General features: G+C 44.1%; 1 protein-coding gene across 16 annotated transcripts in view; it reads right to left on the bottom strand.

Moving 5' to 3' along the window:
- Positions 1-5612, bottom strand: part of Cd47 (CD47 molecule) — an 812520-nt gene extending 806908 nt beyond the window's left edge. For 8 of the 16 annotated variants that reach the window (XR_007834958.1, XR_007834957.1, XM_051191583.1 and 5 more), the window contains exon 1: positions 5277-5610. Coding sequence is in view for 14 of the 16 variants with exons in the window: in XM_051191583.1 (XP_051047540.1) it covers positions 5277-5322 (46 nt within the window). In the remaining 2 variants the exon portion in view is untranslated. Of the gene's footprint in view, positions 1-5276 lie in introns of all 16 variants that reach the window. The other 8 variants (XM_051191590.1, XM_051191594.1, XM_051191591.1 and 5 more) reach the window with 3 other exon arrangements.
- Positions 5613-23441: the final 17829 nt, after the last annotated feature.

Raw genomic sequence — 23441 nt, 5'->3', positions numbered from 1 at the left:
GGGGGATTGAGGGCAGGAAGGGGAGAAGAGAGACCCATTAAGAACCAACTGAAACAGTCCGGGTAAATGACAAGTCGAAGGAAGGCCTTAAGAAGTGGCATTAAAAATCAAAGCCGCAAAATCAACAGAAGTCAGATGTGGGAGGTGAGGGAGATAAAAAAGGAAAAATGAAAATTGGGAGCTAAAATTGTCTGTGGAACTAGCTGGTTGTAGATTAATTATATGGAAAAGATGCTGAAGATTTAGGGGAGTTACCTTCAGGGTTTCAGTCTAAGCATTAAAAGCACCAATGGTACAGTGAAGTGGTCATGTCCAGTCGATCCCAGAATGTATGACTTCAGATTTCACAGAAAAGGTCAGAGCTATAAAGACCTGGGAATCAGCAGGTACATCACTGGTAGTTGAAATCATCAGCATAGAGAAGAATGACCACACAGGGTTCTTGTAAAGCAAACATCAGAGAAGAAAAGCTTCGGAATGCCAATACCAATGGAGATAATAATCAAAGAGAATAAGTCAAGAGACAAAGTGAAAGCAAACAAAACAAGCCACCATGCTCCATGCTAATTCACCAGACTACAAGGCAGAGTGAGAGACACTAACCCTGATGTTAAACTCTGAAAACTCCAACCTAGGACTCAAAAGTAGCTGCTTTCTTTCTTTTATCTTTCTTTGTGTGTGGGGGGGGGTTGATTTTTTGAGACAGGGGTTCTCTGTTTAACTTTGGAGCCTGTCCTGGAACTTGATGGTCTTGAAGTCACAGTGATCTGCCCGCCTCTGCTTCCTAGGTGCTAGGATTAAAGGCGAGCGGCACCGCCCGCCTGGATAAGTAGCTGCTTTCTATCCGATGGATGGGTGGGACCACATGGAACCTGCACTCAGGAGGTGCAGTTGTGAGCCTTGAAATAAACCTCACAGTCAGAAAGCAGAGAGAAAAGTCCAACAAGTGTTGAGGTGAGGACAAGGGCAAGGATTTTTTGGGTCTTCTCAGGCTTTGGCTTTCTTTTTTATTATGAGGTAAAACTTGATAATGGCAGTAAATAAGTCAATGGCAAGGGCAAGATTTTGACTATAAGACTGAGGAATAAGGTCTGGGAGCAGGTCTCCAAGGTGGTGGATATGAAGGAGGGATAGAGAAATTGACATCCCTTTGGGAAAATGAACTAGTTGAAAGAAACAGGTGGGCAAGAAGGCGATCTATGAAGCAAGGTTTAGTAGTGTTGGGAAGGCATTTGGGTGGGGAAGCCCACCCTACCATTTCTCACAGAGGAATACGAAGTTAATTAGAAGCTGGCATGATGTTCATGAATGGGTTGAGAAGGCCCAATGGCTTCTGAGGCAACTGGTGCACCCATGATGAAAGACAGGGCTGGCAGAACAGAACCTTACCATTCTGCCCACAGAACCAGCCTCTGGCAGGAGAAACTTGGGCCTGAGACTAAAATTAAGTCAGGACAGGAAAAGGATAGAGTTAGTTCTCCTTGGTAGATGCTACAATAAAGGTTAGGGGTCCAGTGGGGAGTTCACAGCTTAATTCAGTCTTATTCAAAGCAATCCTGCCCCGTTCACTGGCTTTGAAGTGTCTTTATAAGAACCAAAGTAGTCAATTCAGAGTCACAGGGGTTAGGGCAGTTTAAAGTTGGTAGTAACATGCTGAAGTCTGACCTTATCAGGTATACCAAGTGCCTCTGGAAGATAAACATTGTTTCCTTTCTATAAACCACACAGTAAGTTACTAAGGTGCATACAAGTTTGAAGTTTGGAATTTGTTTCTATGCCTTTAAGCCTTTAAGAGTCATGTAGAGTATTTAGTGAAGTGCAGTATATGAGCTCACACTTGCTGAAAATGAAAAAAGTATTTTTTTTTATTTTTTTACACATGAGTTCTCTTGACCTACTCCCCCTCTGCAGTCTTGGGGCTGAGCAGATTCTAAATCTTATGCAGAGCTCCATGGATGTGGAAAGAAATATTCCAGAGAAGGGCGGAGCCTCTCCTTGCAATTTCAATTCCATGTAACCAAACACAAACAGGGAGATCCCACATCTGGAGTCTTTGTTTAAGGCAGTGGTTCTCAACCTGTGGATTTTGACTTTGGGGGGGGCACTTATCAAGTAGCCTGTATATCAGATACTTGCACTATGATTCATTACAGTTGTGAAGTAGCAATGAAAATAATTTTATGTGGGGGGGTGTCACCCAGATGTCAGAAATTGTATTACTGTATTAAAGGGTTGCAGCATTAGGAAGGTTGGTCTAGGGAAATAGAATCACATTTGCTGAGTGCTCTGTCCCCTATTTTTGCACTACAATGAGTTTAGCAACATTGAATTTACAATATTGTTCTTTTTCCAACGAGTAACTGCACTCATAGGCAAAGTGAAAGTAACTTTATAATCCAGTATGCTTTATATTAGACTGAGACACAAGCAATAAAAATGTAGACATTTATATTTTATCTTGACAACAAAAACCTCAAAGACAGGTAAAAAGGTCCTCTATAAATGGTAGCACATAAAGAACATTGCTGAAATGAAACATGAATTTTGGCAAGTTTTGTATTTAGAACATGTATCAATGGAGGGGGTAGGTAGCTCTTTTCTGCCTTTAGAACATGATCTTCCAAACTTTTATTAGCACTTTAATGATGAAGTTATTTGCCAAAACCCAGGCGACAGCAGAAGTGTCCCAGTGTAGACATTTAATGCAGTGCATAAGCATGTTGCTTCAGACTGCTTCTGCAGCACAAGAAGAGGCATTCATCCCTTTAAAATGGCAACTTGTGCTTTAAAATAATCTATTCTTCAAGAGAAAAAGAAAACATTTTTACGTGAGCAGCTACATGCCTGCTATATTTAGGTAATAAAACATTTTTAACTCAATCGTGTGCATGCCTGACTTTTAAAAGTCATGTTGAACAAAGAAAAATCATTCAACCATCAAAAAAAAAAATTGGTTCATGTATATGACTGACATTATTTATTTAAGGTTGTATTTACCAGTTAGTGACTACCTGGAAACTGCTATGCTCTTAAAGGAAGTGTAATTGTGCATATAGGGGGAGGAATATAGACATTCATTCCATATCTTGTAAACCATTACAGAAGGCTGCACTCGGTTTTAATTGGCTGAAGGAGGTTTAGAAGTCCCCCACACTCTCCCCTTTTACCACAGAGGTCACCAATACTATAGAGATTACAATGACATGGCCCCTGGCTACCCGGTTCATTATAAGCTGAAAATGAAAGCAACTTCAGCCCAAATGAATGTTAAAATCCAAGACTTTCATACTCATTCTAGAGTCTAAATCTAGCTTTCTTGGTCCCTTGATAACTGCTTTGTGTTCTCAGACTGTTAGCATGTTTTCATATGTGTTCTTTTGAACCTACATATGATATATTCACACAAAAGTGAATTTTATCTCTGATAAACATTCATTTCCTAATTTACATATGTCTAACAACTCAAAAGCATAATGCCTGCATTTTGGGTTTTCTTTTTTCTTTTCTTTTTCTTTTTCTTTCTTTCTTTCTTTCTTTTTTTTTTTGGCTAGTTAATAACAAGTACAATAAGATAGTACAAGTTCTGAATTTTGCAACTTTTTGTAGATTGAAATGTGTTAACATTGTACAAAATGAACATTAATTAACGTGATCATAACTATTGCTAACAAAGGCCTAACACAATTCCTATCACCAAAGCCACCATTCAAACAGTTTTGTTTTTTAATCTACTTGAAAATTGGGCTTTAAAAAAATCAGCATATGGCTTATTATTTTTACTTTTCAGACAACCAAGCTTCATCATGCATGGTCTGAATTACTGGCATTTTGTTACAAATTTATACCTGGCTCAATATGAAAGCTCTCTGATTATAAAACAGGTATTTGAAAACAGTGTTATAATGATAGCGATGGCAACAAGCATAGTAAAGATGACTGGAGTCGGAAAGCACCTAACACCAACAATTCAGATAACATAGATCTTTACTATTATCAGCTACAACATGAAAGATGCTTAGGGAGGGGAAAGTGGTGAGCAGGGAATTAAAGGCATCTTGGAAATAGTTCCCAGACATGGGCCTTTATCAACGGCACACTGAGGTTAACCGTCAGTTTAACGTTGAATTAGTTCACATCCTAGGTCAAATTTAACATTTGCTGTTATCCTTGCTTCAAGTCTGTTGTGAATCTTACAGAAAAGTTCATAGAGGAATCTATGGATATGAGGCGTGACAAGCAGTATATGGTCACAAAAAGTCCTATTTTTTTCTCAGTTTTTTTTTTTTTTTTTTTTTTTTTTTTTTTTACAAACGAGGCACACGTTAATAAACAGCAAAACACTTTACCAAAAATGGGGACGGGGGGGGGCATGTTTGGCATCTAAGGACCAGACTGCTGCATATGTGTTTGATTCGTTATTACTGTCTTTAGATCACTGGCAACATCTGAGTAAATTAAAAAAAAAAAAAAAGGAAAGAAAGAAAACGTTTCCCCAAAGGAGGAGAAAACAAAAAACAAAGCAAAAACCAAAAAAAACTTCAATCTACAATAAGGAACACATTGAATATATTAAAGTGCTGGCGGGGGGTGGGGTGTGGAGGCGGGGGTGTCAGCAGAAAGTGTTTCCAGGAAGCTTGTTTTTAGGATTCAAAACAACAACTACCAAAATACGCGGCCAGAAAAGAAAAAAAAAAAAAAATCTTTGAAAAATGCTGGGGAAATAAAACTTAGGTTCATCGCGTCCCCTCTGCTCCAGAGCTAACCCGGTAGGGCAAAAGCCTTTCTGGTCGACTTCACCAAAATGCGCACTTCCTCACAAGCGGCCCGGCCCTCCCACTCCAGTCCTTCAGCCCCAAACGCTGCGTGGAAGCACCGAGAAGGGAGAGGGGTACAAGAGGAGGGGGTCCCTGGCAGCTGCCCCCCTCGCTTTCTTCGCAGTTCAGCTTTGCACAGTTGCGGTCGTTCTCCGTCTCCCTACGTGTGCGCACCAGAGAGTGAGGAGCTTCAGCCCGCTCTCCCCCGGCGGTGGGGGCAAAGGGACCACGGCAGGAGATCGGAGGGAGGAGGCAGGGGCGCCGATGCCCCGCGGGGCCCTCCCACGGTGGCGCTCTGGGTGCGCAGGGCCCGCGCATCCCGCCACCCTCTCTTCTCCTCTCCTCTCCGCTCTTCTCCCAGCGCCGCCTGACCGGCAGGGGTGCAGCCCACACTCCTGCGGGGGCACCCGGGCTCTGCGCACCAGCCCGGCCGGGAGCCGCCGGGATCCCCGAGCCACTCACCGCAGCAGCAGGAGCCCAGCAACAGCGCCGCCACCAAGGGCCACATCTCCGCGCCGCCGCCGGGGGGTCGCCGCCGCAGGTGTCTGGAGGAGCCGCCGCCGCCGCCGCCGCCTCCGCTGCCTTCAAGGGAAGGAGCAGCGAGCAGCGCCGCAGGAGTGACAGGCAGGAGCGGCCGCCTAGGCTGCCCGGGGTGCGCGCGTGCGCGTGCCCGCCGCCCCGAGCCCGCTCCCACACCCGGCGAGCGAGCCGCGCACGCGCACTCCGCCCCGCCTGGCCGCCTCTGCTCGTTGACGTGACGCCAGCCTCACACCCAGGCTCCGGGCGGGCAGGCACCGGCGGCTGGCGGAGAGCGCCAAGACCCAGCCTGCTCCCGAGCTGTGCGAGCTGGACTCCCTGCCTGCTCACAGCCCCACTCGGCAGCTCTCTCCCGGCTCCCTCCGTGTCCCGGGCCGGCCTGAGTGCCGGAGCGTGGGGCACACGCGTTCTCCCGGACTTAGGGCACGCGCCTCTCTGCAGCCCCGGGCCGTCCCCTGTCCGCGGCCAGCTCGCCCCGACCTCGGAGCCGCCCAGTCCCTCAGTCCTCCTCCTCTCCGGCTGTGGGCGCTGCTTCTGCGTTTACCACGTTCCCTCCCAAGGCACCGCCTCCTCTTCTGCAGCTCCGAAGCCCCCGGGCGGGGGTTGTGACCTGGTCCAGGCCCCCAAGGAGCATCTTCCCTCTGATTTCCGCTGGCCCTGCGCTCTCCCTGGCCTGACTTGTTCTAGAAGCGGCCCTCGTCTGTTGCTCTTACTTTGTTGGCTAATGTTTTCGTCTCCCATTCAGGGTTAGACAAAAGTTGCATGCACGATGAGTAGTTTAAAATGTGAAAAGCAGAACCATAAGAACTACAGGGGCTTGTGGGGAAGGGGGAGGTGATAGGGACTCAGGGATTGTGACATACAGGTCCGAATGTGAGTAGACACTGCTAACTGTGTTGAGAACCTAGCGTAGTTCTGCATCTTTGTAAAGACCTTTGCTCTGTTTGGGTTCAGTTCTTGAACAACGGGTTAAAAAAAAAAAAAAAAAAAAAGGTAGCTCTAAGCCACACCCTTCCTCCTGAAGCAAAAGTTCTTTAACAGCTACCTTTCTCTAAGTAACACCCTGACCACCCCTGAGTGATATTGACTATCATACTATTTCACTTCTTCACATATGCTACCAGAGGCATCTTCTAAATATCCAGTGTGGCAGTAATACAATTCAGGATTAAAACAACAACAAAAAACAATGCCACTGTCTATGATGCTGTGACAGTGTGTCCTTGTTTCATGATATTTTCCTAGGGTGTCAGCCGCTCCTTCCAGATAAGTAATCAGTAACAAACTAAAGTATTCCACCAAACTCGCTCTTGAACCAAAAGGTTTATTGAGCTTTCTGTAAGGGTACTTCCAGTCTAGCAGCATGACCGATCTCAAAGCCTAAAACTTTCACAGCATCATGGATGCCTTCCTCATTCTTCTGTTTCCTTCCCCTAATCTGTGTACTCTAGCACCTATTTAGGGTTGGCTGAGAGGTGGCTGGAATCTCAAGGGAGGGTTTAGTGACCCTCCTCACTTCCTCCTTCCAGTCACTGGAACCTTTCTCAAGAATCTCAAGAATTATGTCTGAAGAATATAATGGCTGTTATCTTCAGAGAATAGCACTCACCAACCACCCTTTAGTATATAACTTTTCTGTGTGGGGGGAGAGGGGGAGGATAAGGAATACCATCAATTCCTTAAAGCTAGAAAGTGTTCCTATCTTTCCATTGATCTAGGCAATGGAAATTATATAGTAAGTGTCTAATAAATGTGTTGCTGTGACTTGAGGATTCAAGTTATGTTGGTAATTATTTGAATGGCAGCCTAGACATCCTGAGGCTATCAAAGGAACTGGTTGACTCTAGTCTACCCTTTGCTGATAAGGATACAAAACAATCACCACCCACCAGACTTTGAGCATTAGGGACAATGTATATCAGAGAGCAACTACTTGACTAAAAAAGGCTGTCAGCTGTCCTTGGAAGCAACTGACCTGGTAAAGCTGGGGAGTGACTGGAAATGGCTGTGCCCAACCTGCAGTAGTGGAGATCCAGTGATGCTCTGTGCTATGTTAGGAGATACTGAGGCCATGTGCTTACATTTGTGTGTGTGTGCAGAAGTCAGAATGGGCTTAAACCAGGTGGATCAGAGTCACCTGGGTGAGAACTGTCCTCTCAGGCATTTGGGATGAGATGTGTTGGGGTTGGGGTGGGGGCTATCCCAGGGGAAAAAAAAACCCATAGCAACTTGCTGAGACTTGATAACTTCTTTCTGAAATAACTTTAAACTCCAACTTCAGAATTAAAGTCCTTGAAAGTCCTCCTTCAATTGATCCAAAGGTTTATCCAGGCTTTGAGCTCAGCCTGGGAGAGAAGTGATGGTACACATTAGAAAGTTTGAACGTGGGTAGGGTACCTTAACTATATTAACTAAATGAGTCTCCCACAGCCTTGGAAAGGGTGTGGTCATGTCCAGTTTAAATGAGGAAATAGGGAGGCGCAACAGACAGGTGTCCTGAAGTTACATTTGCTGGTACTCTCTGTACATATATCCTGTGCCCTTTCCCTGCATTTTCTTTTAAACCAGACAGACATGTGGTTTTCCCTTTGTGTGCACAGCAAGTCATATCTGACCTTATGGATGAGGAATGTGAAGCTTGGTTACTAGGTCAGAGAAGGAACTATGATCAGAAATCTAGCTTCCCCAAGGCTGGAGGAATAGTCACAGCCTTCCTTCCCTCTTCTCTCATATTTTGATTCAACCACACATTTCCTTTCCTTTTCCTCCCAGCATGACATCTGCCCCTGGCCCTGGCTAAAATCTTGTGTTGATACAGTAATATATTTACCATTGTCTTTCATGTAACATTTTTCTTGCTCCATTTAGGTGAGGTGCACAGTAGCATGAGAGACACAGAGCTATCTCAGGTTACCTTGAAGGCCAGCTGAAGACTTCTGAGTACGAGTACCTAGCAAGGCGTGGCTTGTGTTTTGGACAGGACAAGATGCAGTTTTTTTCCCCCCAAATGGACATACTAGGATTTCAACAGAAACCAAAGCCCAAGACAAGGCCAGCATAAGTCAAATGGCCATCTCTTAGTTTCCATGTTGTTACCACTAACTAAAATGGTCTATTTATGTGGCCGTCCTTTTGGTTGGTACAAACTCATTTCTAGATTCTTTGGGTCATGCAGACAGCCAGTCTCATTGGATGACACATAGTTACTGTTCAAGGAATGGTCATTGAAAGAATGAAGGGTGTTACAAACATCTGTGAACCAATTTTTGCACTAAGCTTGAAGCCTACCTGGCCTTGGACCTTCGTAGCATCATTGAGTTCCTGCATTTGGCTCATTAGTTATCTCTTTATCAGCTGTTTGCAGTTCATGACTGTGTTCTCTTTCTTCTCAGTCTTGATGCTTCTGATTACTTCTGTATGTGTGGGTGATGCATGTTCATGTATGTATGGGTGCACGTGCACATGTCTGAGCCTATATGTAGAGACCAAAGAACAACTTTGGGTGTCATTTCTCAGAAAATATTAAAATAATAGATGAGACATCTTCCCAGACATTCTGATTATTTTTTCAAATGATGATTACCATATTCTTAACCTGTCTGGCCTGAAATTTGCTACAAGCTGGTTGGTCAGTGAACTCCAGGGATCTACCTGTCTCCTCCTCCTAAGTGTGAGAATTACAAGACATCATACAAAGGTTCTTGTGCTCCCGGATAACCACTAGGAAGACTTGGGACGTTAAACAAGCAGGGGTTTCCCTCCAAAGGAATCTATAATCTGTTGTCCATCAAGAAGACTGAGAATGGAGTTGGCCAGTAGCCTAGGTGACCACTGTGCTATCTGTGGGGTCATACCTTGCTTCCTTAAGTTCCCACAAGCGGGACTGGAGGTGGCTAACAGCCTAGATGACCTCTGCATTATCTGTATGACTGAAACCACACTAGCCTTCGCCCACATCCTTAAGATGACACATGTAGCCCATCTATAGAACCATCTTCATGGAAGAAGTGACATGATCTTTGAAGAGAGTTTCTATGTAATTATGCCCCATTGTGCACATGGGATTGTGTTACACCAGGAAACTTTTTTTCCAGGTTGTACTGTACTTAAGTATGCCTGAAATAAACTGCCCAGTGTCAGACTCTCAAAGTTTGGACCAACACTGTCTACTGAGTCCTGTTGAACTGTACTTTCTTTTTGCTTTACACAAATGGTTACTCTGCCAGCTGCAAGGTCTGCAAAGTCCCTCCCATATATGTGTGTTGTCTGTGACAGATGAACTTACCATCAAGATTGAGGGAAAGAAGGCAAAAAGCAAAAGCTTCCTTCTTCCATGTCTTTTTCCGTGGGCCGCCATCAGAAGGTATTGTTCAGATTTAGGGTGGGTCTTTACAACTCAAATAGTACAATCAAGAAAGTCCCGAGGGCATTCCCAGCTGCTTGAGTTTTAGGTGATTCCAGATGTAGTCAGGTTGATAACCATGATTAGACATCATGTGATGATTTTGGAGATTGAACTTGGGTCCTCATGTTTGCAAGTGCTTAAGTGATAGCTTTTTCCACAACCCATCTGATCTTTTCAAATGGGGATTGCATTTTTAACACCCTGGCCAGTGTCATCTCAGCTCACTTCCTCTCTGTGATCAGGCATTTTACACAAGCAACACTGGATCATTCTTGTACTTTCCAGTTTCTGTGTTCCACTCAGGGTGCTCCCTGTACTTGTGTGTTCTTCCTATGATCTCTTCTCTCCCCACCCAATGGATTCCAAACCATCCTTCAAGGCTGAGATTAAACACTACCTTCAAGAAGTCTTTCTTAACCCTGTTTACTGTCTTTCCCATACCTTCCCCCTTCTTTACAGATTCAATTACTTGTCCCGACTCTTTGTTCACCTTGTCAATAGATATTTATTTCTATATGTGTGTCTCATCTTCCACAACACTAGCTCAGAGGAGTTTGCCCTAGGTATGTTTGTATGTCTGTAGTAGCCAAGGTTATGCAGAGAGGCAGACCTGACAGGCTCTGTCATATACTCATACCTTGGTATTTGTGGAAGATTGGTTATGGGATTTCAAAACCTATGGATTCTCAGATCCTTTATATAAAAGGATGTATTAGTCATGGTTCTCTAAAGGGAAAGAACCAACAGGATAAATATATTTCAAAAAGAGATTTATTAGAATGGCGCATATGATAGGGACAGGGTAGCCAAAAATGCATGTATGAATTATATGAATATATATCACTTATGATGATTCATTATCTGGATCTGGAATCAGCTAAAACACACTACTCAGTAGATCTGTAAGGGCATTTCTAAGAAGGATTTACTAGAGAGGGAGGACCCTCCTGTAGAGTGGGGAACATCTTTGGACTACAGCCCAGTTATAGACAGGTCACAGGAAAAACAGTGGTGTTTTGCCTGCCTGCTTTTGCTCCTTGCTGGTGAATGCTTCTGCTGTTACTACTGCAGCTACTGCTACCATCCTTTACTTCATCAGAACCCCACTTCTCTGGCCTCCCAATGTGTACTAAAGAGCAGAAGCCTTCCAGGAATCCTCAAGCCTTTCCATGCTAGATTAGGACTGCTGAGACATCCAGCCTCATAGATTGCTCAGCAACAGGTTTCTGGACACAAATGATGTATTTGTATGTGACTTATTCAATCATCTCTAGATTGATTATAATAGTAAATACAATGTATGTGACACATAAATAGATGTTATCCTGTATTCTTTAGAAAAGTAATGAGAAGAAAAATATCTCTGACTGTTTGCAAAATCACAATATCTTTTTCTGAATGTTTTCCACACAATGTTGATTGAAAGTGTGAATGCAGAACCATGGACACACAGAGCCTACTCTAGGTTGTATTTATGTAGGGAGATTCATTGCTAAGTGATAGAAAAATGGCTGTCTGGAGTGATGGATGGGTAGGTGGTCAGATAGACAGGCGAAGTTGTTAGGAGGGATTGGACTGTGTGATTGTAGATGCTGGGAAACCCCGTAATAGGTCTTCTGCAAGCTAAGAATCATGAAGCTGTTTGCAAGCTCATCCCAAGTCTGAACTCCTCAGAACTAGAGAAGACAATGCTATAACCCTAAGTACAAAGCTGAAGATCTTAGAATGTGGTGGACTCCTGCGGTCCCTGTTAAGTCTGATGGCCAGTGTATATAGGTTTCTGCTATCCACGCACAGGAGAAGTAAAGTGTCCCCAGTTCCAAAGACACAGAAACCTCTTGTCTTCCTTTTTTGTTAGATTTTGTTTCCCAGCTGATGCCTACTCTGTCTACCAATTTGCATGTCCGTCTCTTCTTAAAAGGGAAACTAGTGGGAGCAGCAGCTGTTTCAACACAGGGCTATAGGACAGAGAGTGGCCCCTCCTACCACAGAGGTTGTGATCTATCTTCTGTGCACTTCCCTCTGCACGACAGACACTAGAAGATGCTTGATTCTTCCTTGGCTGTGACAGTGTAATGATTCGTGCTCCTGCTGCTGGTACTATTCATACATGGAGCCCAGAGTCATACAAGTATAAAAGCAATGGAGAGTGTCACATTCCATGTAGATTTAAGATCAAAGTGCACACAGGCTTTGAGAGCTGGTAGTGTTTGGGGTCTAGAATCCCTTCAATATCTAATTCTATATGTTCGGGGTAGATAACATACATGTAGTTGATGTATGCAAGTGTATTTTTTCCACTACTGTGGTAGCAAAGAGCAATGAACTTAGGGATTTAATTGCACATTATCTGGAAGTTCCATGGAACAGAAATCCAAAAGATTCAGTTGGTCTCACTGCTTGAGTCTCACAAGGCTGAAATCAAGGCTTTGGCTGGGCTGCTGGCCCTTCTGAAAACTCCAGGGAAAATCTGTTTCCAGTTTCACCTAGATGACAGGCAGGCTTCAGCATGTGTGGGATCAGGGTCGTTGCTGCCGTGTTTACTGCAACCTGGAGTGGTCCCATCTCTAAACATCTCAGAACTCACTCTGCAGCGATTCCTATTGTCTCTGTCTCCCCTCTTCTTACCATGTCTTTAATTTCAAAGCCCACTTTCTTCCTTTTCCTTTTGAATCCTCAAATGATTGGATGGAGCCCACGTGGCAATCTAAGATGATCTCCCTTTTGTTAGATCTGTAAGCACCATCTCATCCACATGGCTTCTTTTTTCTTTACCACATAACATATTCATATATTCCTGGGGATTTGGGCTTAGAATTCTTTGGGGGAACATTATTCTGCTCATTATAGATAGGTTATTTTTAATATATGTTCCATGTTAATTTTCACAACATCCCTCCCACCAAAAGAGCATAGTTACTCCCACCATTCCTGAACAGAAAGGGAGGTTCTTGGAATTTTGTATCACAGCTAGTAAGTGGTACAGCAGGCCTTCGAACCCTGCCCCAGAGTTTAGATCCCACCTCAGTCAGAGTGGGGGAAGAGTGAAATCTCTTGTTTCAGTGGTGCTGCTTCTCAGCAAGATTGTCACTGTCCACTGGAGATGCGCAGTCACCTCTGACATACATCGTTTGTGTGTTTTCTGCGTCCCAGCAGAAAACAGATGGCATGCTTCAATGAAGTTACTGAGAGATTAATACCAGGACTGTTGACAGGGCTGTGGGTGGAGTTATTGAACACCAAGAAGACAGGCAAGTCACCTTTGTAGGCACCAGCTGTTACACCCTCGGCATGGAGGGACACAGGGAAGAAAGAGCATGAGAAAATGTAGAAACTGCAGGCAGGGCTGTATGGCAGGAACCGTGACCTTCACAGCAGACAGAGCCAGCCAGTGTTTGCAGAGCAAGGGTTGTAAGAAAGACTCCATCCCCAATTCCCATTACTGGCAAGTCTCAAACAGAAACCAGAGGGAAAGGGGCTGTTGGTGTGGTGTAATTCATCAAGTTTAGCTTTGTTGGTCCAGGGCACAGGATAGAGGGATAGAGCAAGGGCTTGAAGGAAGACATTAGCTCTGCAGGACCACCCCTGCAGCAACTCTTTTGGCATTGAGGATGACACAGTCTCACTTTGGCAAGGATGTCGGATCCTATGGCTGGCAAAACAATCACCATGAGTGAGAGGTTTAGAACCAGAGACCATCATGGGGAGTTGTAGCAGCTAGAGGTCCAGAGTCAAGGTATTGACTGGACCCTGGTCTCCCTGAAAGCTGGAGAGAGAACTCTCCCTCCACCCTTAGTAACCTTAGGCAGGGAATCCTGGCAGCCTTGGCTTTTCCTGGCTTGAGCTGCATTACTCCAGTCTCTCCCCCTGTCTGCCTATGCCCTTTGTCTCCACGTCCTCTCTTCCTCATATCAGGACAGGAGTCATTGGTTTTAGGATCACTTTAAGTCAACTATCACCTTAAAACCCTTAACATATACAACTGCAAAGGGCGCATTCCCAAATTAAGCCATAGTCTAGGGTTCTAGGTGGACATGAATTTGTACAGTAGCTAGTCGTATAGTGAAATGTGCTATTTCTGAACAAAAGCTTCAGTTCCTAGCATGCAATGTGAGCCTCTGCTAAGGTGATCAGCAAGACCCCAAGGACTGCTGCTCCCTCAGGCTGGGTCCTGGAGTGAGGATGAAATAGAAGATGGAGCCGCAGATGACCTGCAGATGAAGCACAAGAATATAAATAAACATGTCATCTTTGCTGACAGATGTCTCGTGCAGTGTTCAACTGCAGTCCTGCTCTTCAGAGATATCCCCAGTTGAATAAAATCCCCCCCACCCCTCCCTTCCTTCTTTTTACACACAATCATCCTCAAATGGCCCCAAAGCATGGCAACTTTTTAGTTTACTCAGGCTCTTTTTCTAAGGCTAAGATATAGAAAGACTTACTTTAGAGACTGCTGAGGGTCAAGTTCTCCAGGAAAAGCAACATGGATGCTGTGTTAATTACTTTTCTATTCCCAAGAAGAGACACCATGACTGTGGTGGCTCGAAAGAAAATGGCCCCCATTGGGAATGGCACTATTAGGAGTTATGGCCTTGTTGAAGGAAACGTGTCACCGAAGTGGTAGGCTTTGAGGTCTCATATATGCTCAAGCAATGCCCAGTGAGACAGGCTACTTCTTTGTGTCGAGATGTCAGAAGTCTCAGCTCCTTCTCTAGTACCGTCAGCCTGTATGTTGCCTTGCTTCACACCGTGAAAAGAACGGATTAAACCTCTGAACTGTAAGCGAGTCACCACAATTAAATGTTTTCCTTCGTAAGAGTTGCTGTAATCATGGTGTCTCTTCATAGCAATAGAAAACCTGACCACGACAGTGACTAAAGCAACTTATAATACAAGGAGTTTGTTGGGAACTTACAGTTCCAGGGGGTGAATCCACGGCCTCCATGGTGGGGGCCATGATAGCAGGTAGGTAGGCATGTGTAGCAATAACTGGATGCTTAAATCTAATCTGAGAGTTGGAGGCAGGTGGGAGGTGATTAACAGGGGATGGCAGTTACTGAAACCTCACCACCAGTGACATGCATCCTCTACCAAGTCCACATCTCCTAATCCTTCCCAAATAGTTCCACTAACTTTGGACCAAATACTCAAACATATGAGCACACGAGGGTCACAGTTACTCAAACCACCACAAGGGCTCTTTGCAATTGATTAGAGTGTAGTTGTCTATATTTTGGACTGATAGCCTCATCTCTAGTTTCTGCTGAACTCTTACATCAGCAGCCAAGAAGGTCAGTAGAGGACTCTGTTTCCTGTCTTTATCAAGGCTTTCTGGGTGTGTCCCTCCTGCCCTCCTGTGTTCACTTGTACAAAAACTATCAAAAACAGCACCTCACAAAGGTCATTCACCTGATTGATCGGTCCCCTCTCTAAAACTGGGCCAGTGGAGGTGGCTGCGGGCCAGGACACAGATTGGTCAGACCGTCACTGTGAAATCAAAGTGTATGAACTAGGATCACACTTCCTGATGAGACGTCTACAGACCTGGAATTAGGAGAAAGGTTAGTGGGGCTGCATCTCTCTAACTTATCTCTATTGGCTGGGACATGGGCTTGACGGCCCCACATGCCAGCTGCTGCTGCGGAAGACAAAATGATCCCCTCTCTGCACCTACCATAGCTTCCTGAACCACAGTGGTCAGTTCCAGGCATTGTGATCTGAGAGTGTGGTGTGATCTGAGAGTGTGGTTTCCCAGGGTGGCACCTGAATCAACGGCATCCTTGAGAGTTTTCTAGAAATGTCATTCCTGTGCTGCATCTAACCTCTTAAATGGGACATCTGAGAGGGCCCAGCAGTCTCGGTTTTAGTGAGTCTACCAAGGGAGTCTACATCCAAATTTGTTACTGCCTCTGGCCTAGAGTAGACCCTCAGAAAGCAGGTGGCATGCCTTCAGAGGCATAGGAAGTACTCAAATGTACTCAGCTTCCCTCTGCCCTTTGTTTCAGTGGGAAAGTTCTGTAGTCTTCTGAGTATTTTGTACTTTCTATAGGTAAAGGATGTCAGTTGCAGAACTCAGTAGATAAAACAAGTCAGCCACAAGTGAGGTTTCACTGTGGATAGCTGGGTCTCCAACATCTCACGCTAAAGGAGTGGATTCCATGTCTGTTCTCACAGAAACCAACACGCACTTCCAAGGAGCATGAAGAATCCTTGTTCTCTCCCTCTAGTTAGCTTAGTTTGGGAGGAGGGGTTTTGGTAGTTACAAAGTGACATTTTGTGTGTCCATCAAGAAACTGTCTGCAATCTGCACTGATGTCTCCCAAGTTTCCACAGAGAAGATGGCATTTTGATAATACTTGGAAAGCTTCTATAGGCAGCACCCTTGTCCAGAGAATGAAATAAATGAAACCCATGATCCCTTGGAGGAATGACAGATCAATACCCATTCCACCCGGTGGCAAACTCAGAAGCCTGTGTGGCATTGTGTGGATGAGAACAGAAGAAAGCTATACTCTCCTATAATTGGAAAGAAAACGTGTTCATTCTCAATAATCATGGGGCTAGACCACCTGGAGATAGGGCTGAGAAACTAGGCAAGGTACTTGGCCTAATCTGCTCTGTCTTGGAAAGTTTGGGAACACTCTAGACAGGTCAAGTGTGAGTATTGGTCCCCTAGAGATGGAATAAGACACTGCTTGTGTGTGGATAAATCCCTCTTCCTCTTTGTTCAGGGGACTCTCTTGTGTGACAGTGTGCATGAGGAATAGGCTTAGCATTTGTGTTCCAGAGTCTGACCTTCTACCCAACCAGTCTTTTTTTTTTTTTTTTTTTTTTTTTTAACTGAACCTATGTTTATACAGTTTTCTTTTTCTCTCCCAAGAAGTGTTTTGTGCCAGCAGGATTGAAAGCTAGATGAAAAGCTATCAAAGCTCTAATGGGAGGAATCGATAGTACTATATGTAAGTGCATACATACATCACAAACGACAGGCTTATTTCTATGCAAGTTAAGATGTTCCCAGCACCTCTAATTGGCTCCCTGCCTAGCAGTGGCATGCATGCTCAGAGGAATATACATGGCTAGGCTCACCTTGCCAAGGCAAGGTGGATATCTATGCATGAGCTGTGATTTGATTTTTCTTCTGGGACCTTTCTGTGGTTGCCCTAGCTGGCCCAGGTCTAGGGCCTGCTGAGACTTCCTCCATCACTTACCCCTTTGCATTCAGGCACTAAAAGTTGTTTAAATGCAAATTATTTTCCAGGCGGTAGTGACATTATTATTCATTAATATTTGGCTTCTAATGAGTTTATCAGCTTAGAAGAGAATGTGCTAGAGTCTTTAGGTAATAGAAACTAAAGAGATATGTTTTAATAATGACGGGTGGAAGCATACAGAGTAAGTTCTAAAGCATTATAGAAACATAGCTGGAGACTCAAATCGTGGCATGAGACACTGGTTACAAGGAAAGAAGTAAGATGAAGGAGGCAAGTGTGAATGTGGATATCAAAATGCCTTCACACATCTATAGATTGTTTATGTCTGTCGTTCCTAGCATATGGAGCAAGATTGTTTACAGAACCTTTGCTGGGATGTGGATAAATGCTACCTGGAATGTGGCATCATTGCCTCCCAGAACAAGCTCCTGGGTCCAGTGGGTGTATTAGAGAAACAGAACAGATAAAAATATGCCTTTGTGGTGCTTCCAGAGGTCCATTAAAGCAGAAGGGCCAAAAAGAAAAAGCAAGGCTCTGAGTCAGGGACACAGACGCACCTGGTTTATTTGAGGAAGATAGGTTTGGGAGAATGGCGGTCAGCATGACAGACCCAGTAGATCAGAGTGAAGAAGAGTAGGTCAGGGAGTAATGGAAACTTCAGATCACACAGGACCTTCCTAGTCTTTAGACTTTACCTCTCACTCTGATGAGGGGTTTTGAGGCCAACAGTGGTCATCTTCCAACTTACAAAACAGTTAGAAGCCTGGAATAGGTGTTGATGCCTATAATACTGGGAGGGTCAGGGGGCAGCCTCAGCTACATAGAAAGTATGAGGCTATCCTGGGCTACATGAGTCACTGTTTAAAAATAATAAAAGCTTATTGCAAGTGTTGGAAAGCTCAGCAAAGAAGCAGAGATGGTAAATATTTTCAGTTAGGACATCTCTTCAGTGTTCTGAGTTTTCTGTTGTTGCACTGACAAAGTCAGCTAATGAATGCGGCCACATACCAATAAAATGTCAGTCATCAAAACAGGTAGCTATTATATTTGGCACTTATTGACCTTGTGCCATTGCAATGGTACAAAGGAAAGATTTATTATTTTATAAGATTACTTAAGGTATTTTATGATATATAGAGATGTATATGTTATGCATGTATATAGATTAATTGAAGTTTTCTATACAGACAGATAATATGCCCCTGGTGCCAGGCAAAGGATAATGCTCTTTAAATGGTTGGTCAGAGGGCCAAGAAGCCCACAAAAAAGTAAGCCATTGCCATTGCTCTTGGCTGCCTCCCAAAGCTTGGTGGTAAGATCCTATTGATGAAGGCATCACAGTCACAGACTTGGAAACTTTAAACAGGTACTGACCTGGAAGTCTTCTCCCTTAGGGCTATCTTACATAATGTTGGAAGCTGTTATGATAGCTGTCAAAAGAGAAAAGTTATCAGCAGTCCTATGCAGCTGCAAACCCTAAGAATCACAATAATGATAAATCCAGCAACGTGTCACCAACAGTGCAATAGTGGGACTTACATGTTATGTAACCAACTGACCTCTCATTAGACTTAAGACTAATTCCATTCCGTAAGAGGGAGCTCAGGCTTGGCCTGGAAGCCTAGCCAAGAACCTATGGCTGGAGAGGTCATAGACCCTACAGGAGAACCTACAGCTACCATTTTGCTAAACTAATATGATTTCCAATTGCCTTCTAAATACTTAACTTTTTATCTTTACATTAGTGCAGCTCTTACCCTTCATCAAAAAACTTCTTTTGGCAGCAGGTGAGGACTATTACAGAGATCTACAACTGGTCACAATGACCGTGGGGTGCCCAACTCCAACTGATAACATTTGCAATACAATTCCTACACCTAAGATTGCAAACACCAAAGGGCCAGGGCAAATGCTGTGAAACAGTGTCTTGTGGACAAGAATGTTCTACCCATGAACTCTCAACAAAATAGTTGCCATCCAACACCTGTATTAAGACTACATCAATGGATATACCAACATAATGGGGAGGGGGCGGAGTTCACGTCTCCACTCTTACATTGTGTATGTGGGGCTTTTATTTTTGACACCTTTATGGGCAGCAAAGTGATGAGCTGCAGGAGGCAAGAAGGCATTTGGTATAACACAACTCAGTAGCCAGTGTTGGTTCAAACTTCAGGAGTCTGACCCTAAGTTGTTTATTTTAGGCAGTTTTAAACACATCACCATCTAGTGAAAACTAATCTTATGGTAATTTACTTGATCCCATGTGCACAACAAGCCATCTATAAATCTCCTTGAGGAGCAAAGTAATGTAAATACATGGTAAAATACCCGTGACACCATCCATAAAGATGGGTTCCATAGATTGAATGGGAAAAATAAGTTTGTATAATTAGGGTCTGGAGGAAGATCTCCAGCTGCACAGCTTGCACAAAGGTCACCAGGCTAGAAGTCATGTCAGCTCCAGACCTCTGGGCAGAAAACAGGTTTTGCATTCTTTCCCTAGAAGGAATCCTGTGTGCTTGGCAGTTCAGGTTTCTCAGTGTATGTGTGCGAGCACAAAGACCTCTGTGTTCCCTACACCACAGGAAAAAAATACAGGCAGTCAATGGCTGCTGAGGGAAGGGAATCCGTTTTCTTTAGGAATGAGCCCACTGAGAGGCTGCCCAATCCTAAGGTCAGCCCTAAACTTGTGTATATACAAGGCTGTATCTCCTGTGTGTGTGTGTTTATACACACTTGGGTATGAAACTTAAAAAAAAAGAAAAAGAAAGAAAGAAAAGGAAGATAAAATATATGGCTGCAGTGTAGCAGAGGAGATAGGGGCTAAGTCCTGTCTGTTAAAAAGAGAACCAATAGCATTTGCTGTCAGACCAAATGTCGGGTAGACGAGGTGAATGTAGTTCTGTCGTGTTCAGCCCTGAGTGGAGGCACAGTTGCTCTGCTGGTCTGAGGAAAACAAGGACGGAGATAGTCAGGAGAAGGGCTACTAGAAATCAACTTAAGTGGTGAGAATTTAAGATGCCTCTAAGATAAAGGAATTGGGCTGGATGTTCCCCAGCTCCCCTTCTAGTTCTCATTTTTCCTGACCACATAACTGAGAGACAGTAACGCCCTGCTCTTCAGAAAGACCTTGCACAGTCTTACTCTGTCTTTCCCCTAAGCAGTTGGTGGTTATGCTGAGTAGAGAAAGGGGAAGCAACAAAAATTCCACTTCCTTCTATCATGCGGTCAAGATGAGCACACTTGAGATGCGTTCACCTTCTTAAGGAGATCTTCCCAGCCGTGTGTGGATTCTGATAGCCTGCTTTCACCAGTAAGACACAGCAGGAAGTTTGCCAGAAGCTTCTCCAGACAATGTAAATCTTTTCCCTCTTCCCCCACTCTCATCTCTCCTCCGGAGAGCCATCTTCCCTCTGCCTTGATTCTTTGCACCCAAGCAGCAGCTGAGCCAATGGGCTTGTCTGTGGCATAGGCTCCCACCCTTCTCTGTAGGGTTGCTTGCAGCATAGAGCAGGCAAAACTACACTGGGCGTATGCCGATTGTAACATATTTAAAATATGAGCATTTATCGGAGGCAGCAGATGGAGGCAGCAGAGTGGAGCTCCCAGAACCGAGGGCAGGGAGTGTTTCATTCAAGTGGAAAGCTCGCACCATCTAGACTCAGCTGGCACCGGCTCATAAAACCAGTGAAGAGAAAGGAGGGTGGAAAAAGCCACCTTTGTGCTAGGTTCGGAAGGTCACAGCATTCCCTGACCTTGAGTCCTCCCTGCCTGAAAGACAGTATTCACTGTGGGTGTGGAAGAGCAAACCTTCCTGACTGACGTCCTTAATATAGTTACTTTCTTAAAGTCTAATCAATCTAAGGCAAATTCAGAAGCTCAAAGGAAATAGACATAGAAATCACTTTACTTTAAGTACATGTACGTTCATTCTCTGACAGCCATTTGTTGTGTGCCTTACCAAGAGCACCCTGAGACCAGGAATTAGGCAGGTCTCTTCATGGAGATTCGTAAATAGTGGATATGTCAGTGGATTTCAGCTTTGATTTCTTTTTACTGTCCTCACAGTTCACCCTAAAAGCATAAATATATTCAAAGCCTACTCTATCGACTATTTGAACTAAGAAGTATGTTTCAGTGGTGAAAGTCCTCCAGACTCAAATACTAAACTCAATACATTAATGGCAAAGAGAGAGAGAGGGGGAAGAAAGACAATATTTTTAAAAAGTCTGTCTGTGAAAAAAGCTGTGATTGTGACATTCTGCTAGGTGAAGTCAATTTTAACAGTTGATCTCTGGTTTGCAGACGTGCTCAAAGTCACTCAAAAAAGAGCCAGTAGATTAGGCCAGGACAGTAAACCTCTGTGTGATGCTTGCCTTTCATTATGTTTTGAGAGGCTTTGAGAAGTGAAGTGAGTAAATCACGTATTTCCTCCCAGTGCCCTTTTATGAGATCCTGGAGGAACCTTCGCATCATTATATATGGAAAGTATGGATCCCAGCCTCCATAGTCCCCATCACCCCCATGCCACCCAGTGCCCTAGTCAGAATTAATCACTCCTTCCCAATGGCACCACCAGGAAGGCATAATGTCACATTTAAATATACCACATTTTGTACTCATTGTGAATCTGTCAGAGGAAGTATAGCTTAGTGCCTGGCACACAATTGGTACTGAAATCATTGAATAAAAGACTGAAGACTGTAGAGAGATATGTAAGGTTATATGAGTAGGGGAAAAGCTCATTCAATGTTCTTTTTAATCATAGTGTCTTCATATATAATCGACCTGTTAAAGAAGCTCCCTTTGGGGGTGGGTAACAATATCTCCAATCTACTCTCAGGGTTGTTCTGATTTCTGCAGGGTTTGTTTGTTGGTTTTGTTTTTGTTTTTTGTTTGTTTGTGCTTGTTTGTTTCCTTTTAGCATTTGTGTGACAATCTTATACCTCCTTTATTCAATTCAGATTGGTTGATGACTTGGGGACGATAGCCAATTAGGAGACTTTCCTGCTGGACAGCCACCTGTGCTGGGCTGGACAGAGCACTGGGTGAAAGGGGGCAGGGAGAGAAAGCTGGGGGGGAAGAGCCAGGGTGGAGCCAGGACTATGTAATTTGAGGCTTTGAGGGAGCTGCAGAGTGATTATCAGTCAAGTCAGAACAGCATCCTTTGGACAGTTAGGACATTCTCAGGATCCTTACTGTGGTCATTAATTGGAGAACAAGTCTATCTTTGAGTGGGTAAAGGCCAGAGATATATGTTCTTTGGTTTAATTCATGAGTCTCCGAATCTAGCATGAGATGTAAACATAGCCCAGTCATGTAGGTGAATAATGTAAGGATTCAGGTATTATGCTGGCCTGCCCCTGTCATCTGGAAGAACGCACTCAGACAGTACCCTGGTCAGCATACAGGTGCAAAGGACCCCTTTAAAAGAAAGACACGTCCCCCACCCACTTACTCTTTCTTTTTCTGGTTCTCTTTCCTGCTGTTTCCCTGGGGCAGACAGGACTTTTCCTGTCTCCCTCTTCTTTTCTGTCTTCTCTCTGTCTCTGTGTCTCTTTACTTCTTTTCTCTTTTGTCTCCCCTTTTCCCTTCCTAATAAAACTTCTCACTTAAGCTCTGTCCGCCTGGCATGTTTGTCTCCTGCCTCAGTCACCCTTGCCTTCCATGAAATCTGCCAAGATTCCCCACGGGCTTTATCATAACAAATACTACCTGGTTTTTAACTTTTCCACAGCCCAACACCTACCCATGTCATGTATGCACACAAAGCATGCAACACACACCTTTAGAAAACACTGCATTTTCCAGGAAAATGATTTCTTTGTGAATAAAGAGAATATTCTGGCCTGCTGTTTTTGGAACCTTGCCAGGAATTGTTCATCATCTTGACAATTTCCATAACTGTCACATTGTTTTTAGAATCTATGTCCTCAACATAGTATATTGGAATTGGACTCCGTTTGTAGTTGACAAACCTCGGTGCTTCTAGGGAAACATTTTTTTACTTTGTTTTGTTATATCTTGTTTTTTTTTTTTTTCCATCCTGGTTTGTTTTTCTGAAACAGAGCCTCCCTATGCAGCCCTAGATGGTTCAAAACTCACTCTGTAGCCCTGATTAGCCTAGAACATGCCAGATCTCTTGGACTATAGACCTGTGCCATTATGCCCAGCATGGTACCCAATGGAATTTTATTGAATATGTTGGCTTGCCCTTTGCCCTTTTTCTCCTCCTGCATGGTATGTGTTTCTCTCCCTGCACAGTGTGTGTATGTGTGTATGTGTGTGTGTGTGTGTGTGTGTGTGTGTGTGTGTGTGTGTGTGCATGTGTATGGTGTATGGTGGTATGTTTTGTGTGTGTGTGTGTGTGTGTATAGTATGTGTGGTATGTGTAGTGTGTGTGGGTGGTGTGTATAGTGTATTGGTGCGTGTGGTGTGTATGGTGTGTGTGTTGTGTGTGTGTGAAGT

This window comes from Phodopus roborovskii, unplaced genomic scaffold (assembly GCF_943737965.1).
Source record: "Phodopus roborovskii unplaced genomic scaffold, PHOROB, whole genome shotgun sequence".
Classification (NCBI taxonomy): domain Eukaryota; kingdom Metazoa; phylum Chordata; class Mammalia; order Rodentia; family Cricetidae; genus Phodopus; species Phodopus roborovskii.
Note: the sequence above shows the minus strand (reverse complement) of the source record. Positions and strands in the feature narration are given on the sequence as shown.